Source organism: Scyliorhinus torazame, chromosome 2 (genome assembly GCF_047496885.1).
Source record: "Scyliorhinus torazame isolate Kashiwa2021f chromosome 2, sScyTor2.1, whole genome shotgun sequence".
NCBI classification, from domain to species: Eukaryota; Metazoa; Chordata; class Chondrichthyes; order Carcharhiniformes; family Scyliorhinidae; genus Scyliorhinus; species Scyliorhinus torazame.
In genome coordinates, this window is record NC_092708.1 from 179,295,059 (window position 1) to 179,313,417 (window position 18,359).

At 48.7% G+C, this 18,359-nt stretch overlaps 1 protein-coding gene across 1 annotated transcript; it reads left to right on the forward strand.

Annotated features, from left to right (window-relative positions):
* Positions 1 to 2,758: 2,758 nt before the first annotated feature.
* On the forward strand, positions 2,759 to 18,116 carry LOC140394063 (secreted phosphoprotein 24-like). Its single transcript, XM_072480874.1, has 6 exons — positions 2,759 to 2,917; positions 3,127 to 3,230; positions 11,130 to 11,258; positions 13,006 to 13,287; positions 17,578 to 17,622; positions 17,937 to 18,116. The coding sequence occupies exons 1-6, from the start codon at positions 2,866 to 2,868 to the stop codon at positions 17,967 to 17,969; spliced, it is 645 nt and encodes a 214-aa protein (XP_072336975.1). The 5' UTR covers positions 2,759 to 2,865; the 3' UTR covers positions 17,970 to 18,116.
* Positions 18,117 to 18,359: the final 243 nt, after the last annotated feature.

Consider the following 18,359-nt stretch of genomic DNA (forward strand, 5'->3'; position numbering starts at 1 on the left):
CAGTGGCCCCAAAACAGATTCTTGTGGTACACCACTAGTAACTGGACTCCAGTCTGAACATTTCCCATCAACCACCACCCTTTGTCTTCTTCCAGCTAGCCAATTTCTGATCCAAACTGCTAAATCACCCTGAATCCCATGCCTCCGTATTTTCTGCAGTAGCCTACCATGGGGCACCTTATCAAACGTTTACTGAAATCCATATACACCACATCAACTGCTTTGCCCTCATCCACCTGTTTGGTCACCTTCTCAAAGAACTCAATAAGGTTTGTGAGGCATGACCTACCCTTCACAAAACCGTGTTGACTATCTCTAATCAAATTATTCCTTTCCAGATGATTATACATCCTATCTCTTATAAACCTTTCCAAGATTTTGCCCACAACAGAAGTAAGGCTCACTGGTCCATAGTTACCGGGATTATCTCTACTCCCCTTCTTGAACAAGGGGACAACATTTGCTATCCTCCAGTCTTCTGGCACTATTCCTGTAGACAAAGATGACTTAAAGATCAAAGCCAAAGGCTCAGCAATCTCCTCCCTAGCTTCCCAGAGAATCCGAGGATAAATCCCATCCGGCCCAGGGGGCTTATCTATTTTCACACTTTCCAGAATTGCTAACACCTCCTCCTTATGAACCTCAAGCCCTTCTAGTCTAGTAGCCTGAATCTCAGTATTCTCCTCGGCAACATTGTCTTTTTCCTATGTGAATACTGACGAAAGATATTCATTTTGCACCTCTCCTAACTCCTCGGACTCCAAGCACAACTTCCCACTACTGTCCTTGATTGTCTTACCCTAGTGATTCGTTTATTCCTGACATATCTACAGAAAGCTTTAGGGTTATCTTTGATCCTACCTGCCAAAGACTTCTCATGTCCCCTCCTGGCTCTTCTTAGCTCTCTCTTTAGGTCCTTCCTAGCTAACTTGTAATTCTTGAGCGCGCTAACTGAACCTTCATGTCTCATCTTTCCATAAGCCTTCTTCTTCCTCTTGACAAGTGTTTTGACTGCTTTAGTAAACCACGGTTCCCTTGCTCGACCACTTCCTCCCTGCCTGACAGGTACATACTTATCAAGGACACGCAGTAGCTGTTCCTTGAACAAGCTTCACATTTCCATTGTGCCCATCCCCTGCAGTTTTCCTCTCCATCCGATGCATCCTAAGTCTTGCCTCATCACATCATAATTGCCTTTCCCCCAGATATAACTCTTGCCCTGCGGCATATACCTCTCCCTTTCCATCACTAAAGTAAACGTAATCGAATTGTGGTCACTATCACCAAAGTGCTCACCTACCTCCAAGTCTAACACCTGTCCTGGTTCATTACCCAGTACCAAATCCAATATGGCCTTGTCTCTCGTTGGCCTCCTCGCTCTGGTGAGGGTGAACTCTGTGTGAAGCCTGATATATACTTCAAAGTAAGCTAGCCAATGTTGGAAGTCCTTTTTGGCATTGTCTGCTTGAGGATGCAGCTACAGGCGATCCGGCTTGATGCGGAGGTCCATCTCTGGAAAATCTCTGTGTAATAAATTGATGCACTATCAATTACGAAGAGACGAGATTAGAATGTAATCAAGGCTTTTTTACACAGAGATGTGTGGCCTCCTACAGCAGGTTACGAAATGGCTGCTGTTCGGAGAGCACACACATTTATACTCCGCCTCCTGGGCGGAGCCAGCAGGCAGGAACCTACCCCCCATACCTGTAGTACAGGGGCCTTACCGTAATACCCATATATACAGTATAATACAACAGTGGTGACTACCACACTCTGGTGAGGGTGAACTCCGTGTGCAGCCTTTTGGCCTCCTCGCTCTGGTGAGGGTGAACTCCATGTGCAGCCTAAGGCCTCCTCGCTCTGGTGAAGGTGAACTCCGTGTGCAGCCTGAGGCCTCCTCGCTCTGGTGCGGGTGAACTCCGTGTGCAGCTTTCCGGCCCTTCTCGCTCTGGTGTGGCTGGTGTCTCGCGCCTCGTGCGTCTGCCATTCCTGCCACGCGTATCTCTTGGTTTCTCCCATTTCTAGTCTCCTGATTGCCTCTGGAGTTACTATTGCACGGCATCCTTTCTGGTGGTATTATTAGTTAGGGCGAGGGGATATTTTTTTCCTGTTTTAACGGGCTACTTTGGATAGAAGCGCCTGTTTTTGGCCTCGTGGGTGGAGAGCCACCTGATGTGTGACCATTCAGCACATTCCTGTCACTGGAAGTCCCCAACCATGTAAATAATGACATTCCCATTCTCCTTACAAGCCAAGAGTGGAAATTGGTGAGGAGAGAGACAGCACAAAAGGTGATTCATAACAGAAAGAATGTAAATCTTCCACAACATCTGGATTTTTTCCACACTCTGAGATCCTGCCCAAATCCTTCCTACCATTTACAACACTCACTAAATGAGATCATTTGTGGCATGTGAGAGAAGTTGATTTGTGAGGAAAGTAATGCTGCAACTGTGAATCACAAACTCCCAATGTAGAAAAGTCCCTTATTCTGAATGAAAAGAAAACTTGAATGAAGAAAACAAAAGTTTAAAGAAAATGAATTAAAATCAAATATGGATCTGGTTGGTGCTCTTGTTCTTTGGTTGGTTAATTCTAGAGTCGGAAAAGTTAACAACTAAACTGTTACATTTGTAGAACGGAACATCTGGCTGTAATGGAAGAAACTTTAATCATATTACAGCCAATTGGCAGCAGGTTCCCCTGCCCAGGATCACCAAACTGAGCAAATATGAGTCAGTGTTTGAATGTGGTGGAGGTGCAGGATATAAAGACTGAACACTGCAAGGGAAAGGCAGAGCGAGAGAGAGAAGCAGCTCCTTTACTCTTAGGAAGCAGCCAGCTGATCACACAAGAGGCAGAATGAAATCCTTACTCCTCACCATTGCTGCAGTGCAGATCCTCCATTGCTCAGGTAGGTACTGGAGAGAGAGTCACACCTCATAAAGCAACAAGTTATTGGCAATGAGATTCACTCACTCAGATGTGACCAATGTGTAAAAAGAATTGACTGAAGAATGCAACGCAACATACTCCAGTCGTTAATAATTTATTGAGTCAAAAGCTAAACTGTAGCGGGATTTTCCAGGAGTGTTTTCTCCAACTTTCTTTTGCTCTCTACAGGGGTGCCAAACCCTGAGGACGCTCTGAGAGTAGCAGTTATGAAGCTGAACGAAATAAGTGAAATCAGCCAACTGTGCCGCACAATCAGCAGCACTGTGACAGATGTAAGTGTGTCCTGGCCTCGGTGTGTTTCACTGTTGAAAGTCTACAAGAATATTACTGAGTGCAGTTAGACACTGATTATTAAACAGGAGCTGAATATTATATTGATGGGTGAAGCAGCTCAGGAAGTTAAATTCTAATTCAGTTCTGTGTTTTGGAAAATGTAAATGCGGAATTAGGGTAACAGCTGAGAGTGAGATCTGAATTTCTACCAGAATTTACATTGGGGAAATCACAACTGCCCTTCAGCCATTCTCATATTCTGCCAATGACTCCAAGGTAAATGTTGAGGACAGATCTCCCCTTGGAAAATGGACCCCCGAGTGATGGGGTTAAATTCGAGGTGATTGTGTCTGATTACAACACTGCCACTAGATTTCCGGGCTCATGCCCTGGGCGAGATCAGCGCTCTTCAGGCAGGCACCTCAGTGATCCAAACAGCTCGGAGCCTCTAACATCTGGAGAATGATGTTTAAGTAGCCCCTGGGTAGATTGCAGACACAGGTTGCTGAACAGGAGGGGAAGTAGGCCATAAAATAACCTTTGGCAGGGCAGGGAGAGCAGCTGTGATTCTTTTAGGTCCATGAAGAAAGATTGAATCCCCAATCTTGTCCATCCCCAACACAATTGTTCCCATGATCATAAAGCTCCATCTCTGCCCAATCCAACAGCACCCCCTACTGCACCACACACAACCCCTGCCCATCAAACACCCCCAACCTCATCACACACAACCCCTGCCCATCAAACACCCCCAACCCCATCACACACAACCCCTGCCCATCAAACACCCACAACCCCATCACACACAACCCCTGCCCATCAAACACCCCCAACCCCATCACACACAACCCCTGCCCATCAAACACCCACAACCCCATCACACACAACGCTGCCCATCAAACACCCCCAACCCCATCACACACAACCCCTGCCCATCAAACACCCCCAACCTCATCACACACAACCCCTGCCCATCAAACACCCCCAACCCCATCACACACAACTCCTGCCCATCAAACACCCACAACCCCATCACACACAACGCTGCCCATCAAACACCCCCAACCCCATCACACACAACGCTGCACCATCGAACAGCTCCAACCCAATCACACACAACCCCTGTCCCAGCAAACACGCCCAACCCCATCACACACAATCCCTGCACCATCGAACAACCCCAACCCAATCACACGCAATACCTGCCCCATCAAACACCCCCTACACAATCACACGCAACCCCTGCCCCATCAAACACCCCCAACCCCATCACACACAATCCCTGCCCCATCAAACACCCCCTACACAATCACACACAACCCTGCCCCATCAAACACCCCCTACACAATCACACACAACCCTGCCCATTACACACCCCCAACACAATCACAGACAACGCTGTGCCATTGAACTACCCCAACCCAATCACACACAACCCCTGCCCATCAAACACCCCCAACCCAATCACACACAACCCCTGCCCATCAAACACCCCCAACCCCATCACACACAACCCCTGCCCCATCAAACACCCCCAACCCAATCACACACAACCCTGCCCCATCACACCCCCCCCCCCAACCCAATCACACACAACGCTGTGCCATTGGACAACCCCAACCCAATCACACACAACCCCTGCCCATCAAACACCCCCAACCCAATCACACACAACCCCTGCCCATCAAACACCCCCAACCCCATCACACACAACCCCTGCCCATCAAACACCCCCAACCCCATCACACACAACCCTGCCCCATCAAACACCCCTAACCCCATCACACATAATCCCTGCCCATCAAACACCCCCAACCGCATCACACACAACCCCTGCCCATCAAACACCCCCAACCCCATCACACACAACGCTGCCCATCAAACACCCACAACCCCATCACACACAATCCCTGCCCCATCAAACACCGCCAACCCCATCACACACCCCCAACCCAATCACACACAACCCCTACCCCATCAAACACCCCCAACCCAATCACACACAACGCTGCCCCATCAAACCACCCCAACCTCATCACACACAATCCCTGCCCATCAAACACCCCCAACCCATCACACACAATCCCTGCACAATCGAACAACCCCAACCCAATCACACACAATCCCTGCCCATCAAACACCCCCAACCCCATCACACACAACACTGCCCATCAAACACCCCCAGCTGCATCACATACAACCCCTGCCCATCAAACACCCCCAACCCCATCACACACAACCCCTGCCCATCAAACACCCCCAACCCCATCACACACAACCCCTGCCCATCAAACACCCCCAACCGCATCACACACAACCCCTGCCCATCAAACACCCACAACCCCATCACACACAACGCTGCCCATCAAACACCCACAACCCCATCACACACAACACTGCCCATCAAACACCCCCAGCTGCATCACATACAACCCCTGCCCATCAAACACCCCCAACCCCATCACACACAACGCTGCCCCATCGAACAGCCCCAACCCAATCACACACAACCCCTGTCCCATCAAACACCCCCAACCCCATCACACACAATCCCTGCACCATCGAACAACCCCAACCCAATCACACACAACCCCTGCCCATCAAACACCCCCACCCCATCACACACAACGCTGCACCATCGACCAGCCCCAACCCAATCACACACAACCCCTGTCACATCAAACAACCCCAACCCAATCACACACAACCCCTGCCCATCAAACACCCCCAACCCAATCACACACAACCCCTGCCCATCAAACACCCCCAACCCCATCACACACAACGCTGCCCATCAAACACCCACAACCCCATCACACACAACGCTGCCCATCAAACACCCCCAAGCCTATCACACATCCCCAACCCAATCACACACAACGCTGCCCCATCACACATCCCCAACCACATCAAACACCCCTCAACCCCCATCAAACACCTTCATCTCCATCGCACATGAACATTGCCCCATCGCACACCCCAAACCGCATCAAACACCTCCAACCCCATTGCACACTCACTACCCATCAAACACCCTGAACCGTCAAACACCCAACCCCATCAAACACCCGCAACCTTGTCAAACACCCCCAACTCCATCAAACTCCCCCAACTCCATCAAACACCCCAACCCCATCAAACACTCCCAACCTTGTCAAACACCCCCAACTCCATCAAACTCCCCCAACTCCATCAAACACCCCAACTCCATCAAACACCCCCAACTCCATCAAGCACCCCCAACCCATCAAACACCCCTAACACAATCAAACACCTACAACTCCATCAAACACTCCCAACTCCATCAAACGCCCCTAACACAATCAAACACCCCAACCCCATCAAACACCCCCAACCTTGTCAAACACCCACAACTCTATCAAACACTCCTAACCCATCAAACACCCCTAACACAATCAAACACCTCCAACTCCATCAAACACTCCCAACTCCATCAAACACCCCCAACCCATCAAATACCCCCAACTCCATCAAACACCCCCAACTCCATCAAACACCCCCAACCCATCAAACACCCCTAACACAATCAAACACCTCCAACTCCATCAAACACTCCCAACTTCATCAAACACCCCCAACCCCATCAAACATCCCCAACCCCATCAAACACCCGCAACCCCATCAAACACCCCCAACCCCATCAATCACCCTCTACCCATCAAACACCCCCTACCCTATCAAATACCCTCAATCCCATCAACCCCCCCACCGATCAATCCCACCACCCATCAAACACCCTATCCTCATCAAACACCTCTTACCCATCAAACACCCCTACTCCATCAAATAACCCCACCTCCATCAAACACCCCCCTTGTATACCTTGTGTTGCCCTGTTATGTATTTTCTTTTATTCCCTTTTCTTCTCATGTACTTAATGATCTGTTGAGCTGCTCGCAGAAAAATACTTTTCACTGTACCTCGGTACACGTGACAATAAACAAATCCAATCCAATCCAATCCAATCCTCACCAAGCACCCCTATCCATCAAACAGCCCAATCCCAATTACGCCCCTTACCTATCAAAGATCCCCAACCCTTCCAAACACCTCATCAAACTTTCCCACCCCATCGCACACCCCACACTATCAAACGCCCCCACGCCCATCAAACACCCCCACCCCATCAAACACCCCCTACCCCATCAAACACCTCACCACATCAAACACACTCTATCCCATCAAATGCCCCCAATGCACCAAACTCCCCCAACCCTATCATACACCCCCAATCATATCAAACTCCACCATTTTCATCAAACACCCTCAAACACATCAAACACCATCGACCCCATCAAACAGGCGGCATGATAGCACAGTAGTTAGCACTGCTGCCTCACAGCTCCAGGGACCTGGGTTCAATCTAGTCTCGGGTGACTGTCTGTATGGAGTTTGCACTTTTTCCTCGCGTCTCTGTGTGTTTCCTCTGGGTGTTCCGGTTCCCCCCCACAGTGCAAAGATGTGCGGGTTAGGTGGATCAAACATCTCCAACCCCATCAAACACCTCCGATCCCATCAAACACCATAAACCCAATCAAACACCCCGAACCCTATCAAATACCCACAAACCCATTAAACACCCCGAACCCCATCAAACACCCAAAGCCCCATTAAACACCCCCTACTCCATCAAACATCCTGAACCCCAACACAGACGTCCACCGCCATCAAACACCTCCAACCGTAAAAACATCCCCAACTGCATCAATCACCCCCAACCCCATGAAACACCCCAACCCCATCAAACACCCCAACCACATCAAACATCCTCAACCCCATCAAACACCCTCAACCCCATCAAACACCCCAACCCCATCAAACACCCCATCCCCATCAAACACCCCAACCCCATCAAACACCCCCAACCCCATCAAACACCCTCAACCCCATCAAACAACCCAACCGCATCAAACACCCCCAACCCCATCAAACACCCCAACCCCATCAAACACCCCAACCCCATCACACATCCCCAACCCCATCAAACACCCCCCAACCCCATCAAATGCCCCCAATTCCATCAAACACCCCCAACTCCATCAAACACCCCAACCATATCAAACACCCCGAACCCCATCAAACACCCCCAACTGTATCAAACCCCCCCCACCCGTCAAACACCCTCACCCCATCAAACAACCCCTGCCCCATCAAACACCCACAGCCCCATCAAACACGCCAAACCGATCAAACACCCCCAACCCTTTCCAGCACCACTAACCCTATCAAGCACCGTCAAACATATCAAAAACCCTAAACCCAATGAAACACCCATCCTATCAATAATAATAACTTTAATAATAATCTTTATTATTGTCACAAATAGGCTTACATTAACACTGCAATGAAGTTACTGTGCAAAACCCCTAGTCGCCAGACTCCGGCTCCTGTTCGGGTACACAGAGGAAGAATTCAGAATGTCCAATTCACCTAACAAGCACGTCTTTTAGAAGGACTAAGGTTTATGGCGATTGGTTGCTGGGAGAGAGCTTTGGAAATGCTGAGTCTAACAAAGGCATGCATGAGATTTTCAGCATGATGAACACATTGTAATATTATTTAGACCTGGGGGAGAATTCTTGCCCAAAGATGCTGTCTACATTGTCCACAACCTCCACCACTCATGATCAGCTAATTTATTGATCTGATTAATCTACAATTCAGTTCTCGTCATATTTGTAACAGTCCTTCAAAACATACACTTTTAATTAATTTACACATGGTCAGTAGAACAGGGTGGCATGGTAGCACAGTGGTTAGCACTGCTGCTTCACAGCACAAGGGTCCCATGTTTGATTCCCGGCTTGGGTGACTGTCTGTGAGGAGTTTGCACGTTCTCCCCGTGTGTGCGTGGGTTTCCTCCGGGTGCTCCGGTTTCCTCCTACTGTTCAAAGGTATGCGGGTTAGGTGGATTGGTCATGCTAAATTGCCCCTCAGTGTCCAAATGTTAGGTTGGGTGTGGGGATGGGATGGAAGTGTGGGCTTAGGTAGGGTGCTCTTTCAGGGGCCAGTGTAGACTTGATGGGCTGTATGGCCTTCTTCTGCACTGTAAATTCTCTGACTTCTATGACCGTCCAAACTACAGATCTGACCCCTGTCCAGCGAATTGGGTGAAGTGAAGATTCTCGATTTGTTGCTGTCTGCCATGTTATTTTTAAATTTAGAGTACCCAATTATTTTTCCAATCAAGGGGCAATTTAGCGTGGCCAATCCACCTATCATGCATATCTTTGGTTTGTGGGGGTGAAACCCACGTAGACACGGGGAGAACGTGTAAACTCCACACGGACAGTGACCCAGGGTTGGGATTCGAACCCGGGTCCTCAGTGCCGTAGGCAGCAATGCTAACCACTGTGCCACGTGCTGCCCTGTTGTTGGCTGCCATGATGTTTGAGGGCATTACCAGTGCGGTAGATAACAGGGAGCCAATGGATGTGGTATATCTGGATTTCCAGAAAGCCTTTGACAAGGTGCCACACAAAAGGTTGCTGCATAAGATAAAGATGCATGGCATTAAGGGGAAAGTAGGAGCATGGATAGAGGATTGGTCAATTAATAGAAAACAAAGAGTGGGGATTAATGGAGTTTCTCTGGTTGGCAATCAGTAGCTAGTGGTGTCCCTCAGGGATCGGTGTTGGGCCCACAATTGTTCACAATTTACATAGATGATTTGGAGTTGGGGACAAAGGACAATGTGTCCAAGTTTGCAGACGACACTAAGATGAGTGGTAAAGCAGAAAGTGCAGAGGATACTGGAAGTCTGCAGAGGGATTTGGGTAGGTTAAGTGAATGGGCGAGGGTCTGGCAGATGGAATACAATGTTGACAAATGTGAGGTTATCCATTTTGGTATCAATAACAGCAAAAGGGATTATTATTTAAATGATGAAATATTAAAACATGTTGCTGTGCAGAGAGACCTGGGTGTGCTAGTGCATGAGTCGCAAAAAGCTGGTTTACAGGTGCAACAGGTGAAGAAGAAGGCAAATGGAATTTTGTCCTTCATTGCTCGAGGGATGGAGTTCAAGCCTAGGGAGGTTATGCTGCAATTGTATAAGGTGTTAGTGAGGCCACACCTGGAGTATTGTGTTCAGTTTTGGTCTCCTTACCTGAGAAAGGACGTACTGGCACTGGAGGGTGTGCAGAGGAGATTCACTAGGTTAATCCCAGAGCTGAAGGGGTTGGATTACGAGGAGAGGTTGAGTAGACTGGGACTGTACTCATTGGAATTTAGAAGAATGAGGGGGGATCTTAAAGAAACATATAGAATTATGAAGGGAATAGATAGAATAGATGCGGGCAGGTTGTTTCCACTGGCGGGTGAAAGCAGAACTAGGGGGCATAGCCTCAAAATAAGGGGAAGTAGATTTAGGACTGAGTTTGGGAGGAACGTCTTCACCCAAAGGGTTGTGAATCAATGGAATTCCTTGCCCAGTGAAGCAGTTGAGGGCTCCTTCATTAAATGTTTTTAAGATAAAGATAGATAATTTTTTGAAGAATAAAGGGATTAAGGGTTATGGTGTTCGGGCCGGAAAGTGGAGCTGAGTCCACAAAACATCAGCATGATCTAATTGAACGGCGGAGCAGGCTCGAGGGGCCAGATGGCCTACTCCTGCTCCTAGTTCTTATGCTCTTATGTTCTTGGTCTTATGATGATTTCCTGAGGACACCAGGAGCTCACCATCAGTCACATGGTGCAAATCAAGCAAGATATTGACAAACCGTCAATGTAGCCGCCAATGTGATGGGGAGCCAGTTATTCAGGAAACAGGACATTTGCTCCCTCATGTTACTGGCAATGGCGGGACTGATATATCTCATGGCACAGCCTGGAACCCTCCTTGAGGACATATAATTGAAATCTATTTCTTCATTTAGCTCTCGCCCACAGGAAAATTCTCCTACAATGTGGACTTAGCTTTTTCAGTAAAAGAAACTGTCTGCTCCAAAAACTCTGGGCTTGAGTTTGATGATTCCAGTTGTAACTTCCGGCCTGCAAAGATTGCTGTGAGTACTGAGTTGATGAGAAACATTCTCAGCTTCATTTCTTTACTGGAAACATTAGTGAATTACTGTGAAATTGACACAAAGTCATGACAAACTGTTTCTGAATGCAAACTCCATTTACCAGCTGTGTGTTTATTTTAAACTGGAGAGTCAAGTGGGCTCACTTTATAAGATCAGCAATGTATTTTTCTTTCATTATAGAGTGAATGAATAGTCTCATTTATTAGAGACTTGTCGTCCCAGACAGAGTTGCTGCAGGATGTTTGCAGCACCGGCTCAGTCATTCAGCTTCCTGTGAAGATGGGTTGGCTTTTCTGAGCGTTGTGATGGGGTGGGGTTGAGGACTTGTTGGTCCCCGACAGACCAACTCCTGTGACCCCAAAGTGGTGGGTTTAGAATGAATGAAGAGACAACTTCGATCTGTCATCATTGGATGTGCTGGTGAGGCAGAATAATATTGCTTTCAGAAATAGCTCAAACAAGTCTAATAATAATAATCTATGTTAGTGTCACAAGTATGCTTACATTATCACTGCAATGAAGTTACTGTGAAAATCCCCTAGTCACCACACTCTGCCGCCTGTTCGGGTACACAGAGGGAGAATTCAGAATATCCAATTCACCTAACAGCACGTCTTTTGGGACTTGTGGGAGGGAACCAGCACTTGGAGGAAACCCACGCAGACACGGGAAGAACGTGCAGAATCCGCACAGACAATGACCCAAGCCGGGAATTGAACCCAGGCCCCAGATGCTGTGAAGCAATAGTGCTAACCACTGTGCCACCATGACGCCCCCAATGATAGCGTTGGCACGGTGGCACAGTGGTCACTGGGCGTCGCTCATCTACCTGCTGTTCATGGGGTTCTGACCCACCCTGGAGCTCCTGTTAACTGCTGGCACCGAGGCAGCAGCAACTGGAAGGAAGCTCAACAGACAGAGCTCTGTAAAAAAACTGGGAGGGTGAACGGTGTATGTATTGGGCCCATGCTGTACACATACCTCTGTAATGTCAGAGTACGCCATGTTTGTAGAGGGCCTCCAGTTTGTCATCTTCCTTCCACTGATGCTTGAGTGGAATTGGGGTGATTGGAGGTGCAAAATGAGTGAAGGAAACCCTTGTCCCTCCAAACGTATCCCCGCCTTCAAATACTTATCCACATATGTCCACATACAGAAAATAATAAACAAGCAAAAGATCTATTGCTCCATTCAGCCTGTCCCATACAACTGTGATACCCTCCATCAAAATAGAGATGCTTCCGGCCCACTGGAAAGTTGTCTTCTGGGAGAGTTGAAGAACTAGACCATAACTCTGGCCAATCAGTGAGAGGGAAATCTGGGATATCCCACTGTGTAACCCAATTTCTCCACAGCTTGATACCTAGCCCAAAGATTTAATTGTCACTGGCCTTTTCCATTGTATACAAGACCTAGGTCCCACGGCATGATTTCAGAGCAAGATCTGAGGAATTCAAGAGCAAGTCACAGTCATCCTCTGATGACCAGTTCAAGCAAAGGATAGCAGATTGCAAACTGAAGATGTGATTGTCAGGGGTGTGGCGACAGAGAGAAAGCGGGAGAATCATGCGAAGTGAATAATTCATTTGGAGAACCAATCCAGACAGTATGGGCTGAATAGCTTCAGAATTCTTTAGAAGTTCTGGGCAGCAGTACTTACGAGATTTCAGGATGTAGCAGTCACGCATAACAGTGTTCTTCCCTCACATGGTTCCTGTTTTCACAGGAGACAGCTTCATGCAGGAGTCGTGTTAAGTATTTAGCTGATGAAGTACTGGATGTTGATGTGGAGTGTCACGGCTTCAAGAAGGCCAGAGGTAGTGGAGATTCATTGGAGAAGTTGAGGAATGACCATGAAGTATTGCGAGGAGCGAAAGATCAAAGAGAAATTACTCAAGGAGGGAAGGCTCACAGCAAACCCATCAAAGTGGGAAAAGGTCACAGAAAACAAGCAGAAAGGTTTGACAATAATGGTGGATCATCAGAATTAATCAACAGCAGCGAAGAGGTAATTTCTCAATCGATGTTCTCTTGTTCCTGCATCACCATAACTACATGTAAAAAATGTTACATTTCAGGGCAAGTGATGTCCAAATCCAATCATCCCCCTTATCCAAAAGTCTTTTCCAGTAATCTGCTCTGTGGTGCTTTGTCAAAGGATTTCCTGAAGTCCAGGTGGAATACATCCACTACATTCCCTTTGCACTGTCACTGTTCCAATATGAAATGCCTGCTGGCCATTTCTAACTGTTTCTCTCTGTATACAGGTTAGTGGTCATTCCATACTGACCTCAATATGCTTCTGTTGGTTTCAATGGTGGCTGATTCAGGTTATTCCTGGCTGGTGGATTTCCCAGTCTTACTGTCAGCTTTTTGGACTGAGCTCATATTAAGAATGTACTATTTTATTCTGGTGTCCAATGGGTGGAATAAAGGGGATTGGGGTGGGTCGAGGATACGGGGGGCAGTTGGGAGGCGGTTGGGGGGTTTATTTTGGCCTCGGCACGGAACGCCTCATTGAGGCCGCACTTACCTCACGTTAGCTCCTCAGTGTAGAAAGATTTTGACGGGCCATTTTTAAATGCCACCCTGATCTCTCGATCCCCTCAGTCACCATAACACGGCCACCAGACCTCCCCTCTGCTCTAACCTATCTCTTAGGGGGTCCTTGAGCCCCCCTCACCCCACCTTTAAGGTCAAGGAATCTCAGGGCCTGATACCTGGCACGGGCACATGGGCACCTTGGCACAGCCAGCTGGGAACTCTGGCACGGCCAAGCCAGCCTGGAAGTGGCACCTGGGCAGTGCCAGGGTGCCTGGGTGGCAGTGCCAAGGTGCCAGGTCAACAGTGCCAAAGTACTTGGGTGCTGGTGGGAGTGCTAAGATACCACCCTGCCCAGAACCCGACCACATGGGGCCCCCTGAGGCCCTTGAGTTTCCCCAGGTGCCATTACACCTAATCCACGTTTGTGTGGACCAGTGCCATGGCGAGGTCTCCCAGGTGCGATCGTTCATTCCCGGGCCTTGGGGGAATCGGGCGCGACATATTCAAATGAACCTAATGGCTCGCATAAATATGTAAGCCTGGATCTTGCCCAGCAAGGATGAGATCCAGATCGTGGTGTCTCGCGAGAGCTCATTAGATCTCGTAAGGAATTCCGAGTGCCTCATGAGATTTAATGACCTTGTCGTGTCACCGAGTTGGGTGTAACGAGGGTGCCTGATCGCCCCCCCAGGTGCAATTTCTGGCGGGAAACGAGGTGCAATTCCCACTGGGTGGTTGGGTGTGATCCAGATTGCAATCCACCCACACTTAGAAATTTCTTTGGGGGGGTGGGAGTTTTGCACCAGCAGTGAGGGGCGGGGCCTAAACTGGCCGGCAAGCCCGGCTTCATAGAAGGGTGCCCTAATCTTAAAGTGACAGCAAAGGACCCCCCCCCCCCCCCACATCAGCATCGCTGGCAGCAACCTCTACCCCACCTCCCCGAGGATTACTCGCATGGGGACCCCAGATTCGGTCTCCCTTCAGAATGTTGTCCCTTCTCGCCAACATCAGGCCTTCCCACCCAATCGTCGGTACCTGTGCCCCCCTCCCCAGGTGAGCGGTACTCAGGTATGGCATCACCAGATGCCCTGCCCCCCTACGTGCCCCCCCCCCTTGCCTTTCCCCCTCTCAGGCCCTTCCCCCTTTCAAGACCTGCTCCTTGTGGCACTACCCATGGCATCCTTGGCACTACAGCAGAGTGCCTGGGGAAAGTGCCAGGGCCATGCAGTGCCAATGGCCTCCAAGCCCCCAGGAGTGGTCAATATGTGTAGTCTCTGGTGGTGGAGACCAGTAGAGATTCCTGCCAGTTTCACACTACCCTGTGGGGGGAGAGTACCAGGAGAATCTGGCTTTAAACTGACAAAGCATATTTAAATACTGAATTTATCTGGTTCATGCCCTCGCTGGGTACCACGGGCCAGGAGCATTGCACTCTGTTTGGCACTCGATGCAAACCCCGCATTGGTGCTCTCCAAGAAATTCTAACCAGAGGTGCTCTCCCAGCATTCTAACCAGAGGATCTGAAAGCACTGCTGCAGTCTCACGAATATTATGGACAGGAGAGACAGACAAACTGTACTTCCCTCTCACCAGCTGTGCTGAAGCAGAATGTGTTTTGAAATATTTTTAAGTTTGCTGGGGCGTGCTGTCCCAAACCCTCCGCTTGAATGATGCAATTTACTGATAGCTTGCAACAAACTCACAGTATAATGCACTGAAAAGCTTATGTTAGAATCATAGAATCACTCTGCGAGATTCTCCGTCGGCGGGATCCTCCGCTCCGCCGGCAGCGCACCCATGCCCGCCGGTTTCCCGACGGCGTGGGGTGGCCTTTGGCCTGCTGTGGGAGCAGAGATTCTCGCTGCCAGCGCGGGCGGGTCGTGTCGGAAAACGAGGTTGGCGGGACGGAGAATCCCATCTGTCACAAACTCATGTACTCACACACACACACACACATACACTCTCACACACACACTCTCACACACACACTCATTCACAAACACGCACTCACACACACACTCATTTGCATTCACACACACACACACACACACACACACACGCGCCCACACACGCTGACACACATGAGTGCACTCACACACGCACACATTTAGTTAAGGTCACAGATGAGAACACAACTATTTGTAACTTGTAAAACTGTGAAGAAAGGTGACTGCACCACAGGTGTGATGACACTGACCAATAAGTGTCTTTTTTGTTGAAACAAACTTTAATTTAAACACAAAATCAGTTGCATTAGCAACAATACATTTTTTGGATTTCGGTTGGTTTTCAAACCTGTGATGGTTAGTTTGTCTCTGGCTCCATTCAGTTGTATTAATCATTATCAAGATACATTGTGTTTCATAGTCACATGTTGAAGATTAATATTTCTCCGCCTTACTTTCCTCAAAGACACTCCTTCAAACCACCAATGGGGCAGCACGGTAGCATTGTTGTGGATAGCACAAATGCTTCACAGCTCCAGGGTCCCAGGTTCGATTCCGGCTTGGGTCACTGTCGGTGCGGAGTCTGCACATCCTCCCCGTGTGTGCGTGGGTTTCCTCCGGGTGCTCCGGTTTCCTCCCACCGTCCAAAGATGTGCAGGTTAGGTGGATTGGCCATGATAAATTGCCCATAGTGTCCAAAATTGCCCATAGTGTTGGGTGGGGTTACTGGGTTATGGGGATAGGGTGGAGGTGTGGACCTTGGGTGGGGTGCTCTTTCCAAGAGCCGGTGCAGACTCGATGGGCTGAATGGCCTCCTTCTGCACTGTAAATTCTATGATTCTATGATTCTGTGATTCTGCCGCCTTGATTAAATGTTTGTTCATTTTTTTAAATAGCTATGGGGACGTGGATGTTATCAGCTTCAGTTCCCAACCTGAATTTCCCAGGAATTGAATGGCTTGCTAGGTCATTTCAGAGGACAGTTAAGAATCAACCACATTGGGGGCGGCACGGTGGCGCAGTGGTTAGCACTGTTGCCTCACGGAGCCGGAGACCCGGGTTCGATCCCGGCCCCGGGTCACTGCCCGAGTGGAGTTTTGCACATTCTCCCCGTGTCTGCCAAGTCTCACCCCCACAACCCAAAGATGTGCAGGTAGGTGGATTGGCCACGCTAAATTGCCCTTCTTGGAGGCTATTGCAGCTCTCAGGTGGTCAGAGACATGGCAGGGGCACTGCCCCTGGCACACTGGCACTGCCAGATTGGTACTGCTAAGGGGAGGGGGATTAAGAGGGGCTTGAAGGGGGCAGGGCCTTTGGTGATCCTCATAACCGTGTGTCATCGATTTGGGAAGGGGGGTTTGATGCTTGAGAGGATGGGGTGGTGTGGATTGCCCTTGGGGAGGTTGCCCTTTTATGGTAAAAGGTTGGGTGTGTTACCCTTGTCTGCGGGGATCACAATGTCAATGGTGGGGGGTGATGTAGGGGGTAAGAAGGCCTGACACTTAACTTTGTGTTCGGGGCGCTCTTTTCAAAGGGCTCCCCGATCTCTGAGGAGCCAATCTTGCCGTTGTGTTTAGGCCCCGCCCATTTCAATACTGGTGAAAATGACGACGATCACCATCAGATTCTGCCGCAATTCGCACCGATCTTTGTGCCCGAAATGACACTTTGCCATTTTTGGGGAGAATTGCATCCTGTACCATTTATACATGTCATGTAATATTATTTATTATTTTATCTTTTCTTTGGAGATAATTCTGAAGTTTGTGAACACTGCTAAATATTTATTCCTTACTATCTCAATGCAGATAAAGATGACCTCAGATGAATCATCAGTGGAGGAGTCTAGAAAGGTGAGTATAAACTGGGACTTTGTGTCAGAGAATTGCCTCTTGATCATCAACCAACAATAAAACATTGAACTCAGACTGTACTTGGTGGAGAGGGATTCTCCCATTCCCCAGCTGCGCATTTCTCCGTGGCACGCCGTTCTCTGGTGGTGGGATTCTATATTCCCGCCGCTTGTCAATGGGAATATCCCAGTGAAGCCACTCAGGAAGCCCGTGGGCGGGGATGCGCTGCCGGCAGGAAAAATGAATCGCAACGGACGGAGAATTCCGGTCAGTCTATCTGAAAATGACCGTTCTGTTGATTCTGTCCATTGCAGGAACACAATGATGATGCAAGAAGCCGCCGCTAACCATGAATGAAATGTCTAAAAGGCCGAGCTTGGTGTGGACACAAGAAGACCTCAGTCCCATTGAAGAAGATGTTATCAATTGTACTTTATTTGTTCATGTATAAGAGAAACATGCTATGACTAATAAAATATCTATACTTTGTAAAAGTCCTTTTCTGTCTATTGTCTTAGAAAATCACCTGATGAGCAGCAAAATAATTCTCTCCGACATGTCCCGAACTATTGTTAATTTTTATTTCAGTGCTAAAGTAGGAATTGTAGCACAGAGAGTGAGCACCCTGCTCACCATGTACTTAATAACAGCTCTCCTCAGTCCAATAGCTGTTGATTGGAGCAGGGATTTTAGCTGCAAATGAATAGAAGGACATTTGAGACAGGAACATTTAATTT

Bases quoted from the DNA above. Each gene is read 5' to 3' on its own strand.
- LOC140394063 (XM_072480874.1), top strand. From the start codon at position 2,866: ATGAAATCCTTACTCCTCACCATTGCTGCAGTGCAGATCCTCCATTGC. The intron at 11,259-13,005 runs GTGAGTACTGAG...CTGTTTTCACAG, and splicing joins TCCGGCCTGCAAAGATTGCT to GAGACAGCTTCATGCAGGAG. The intron at 13,288-17,577 runs GTAATTTCTCAA...ATCTCAATGCAG, and splicing joins TAATCAACAGCAGCGAAGAG to ATAAAGATGACCTCAGATGA.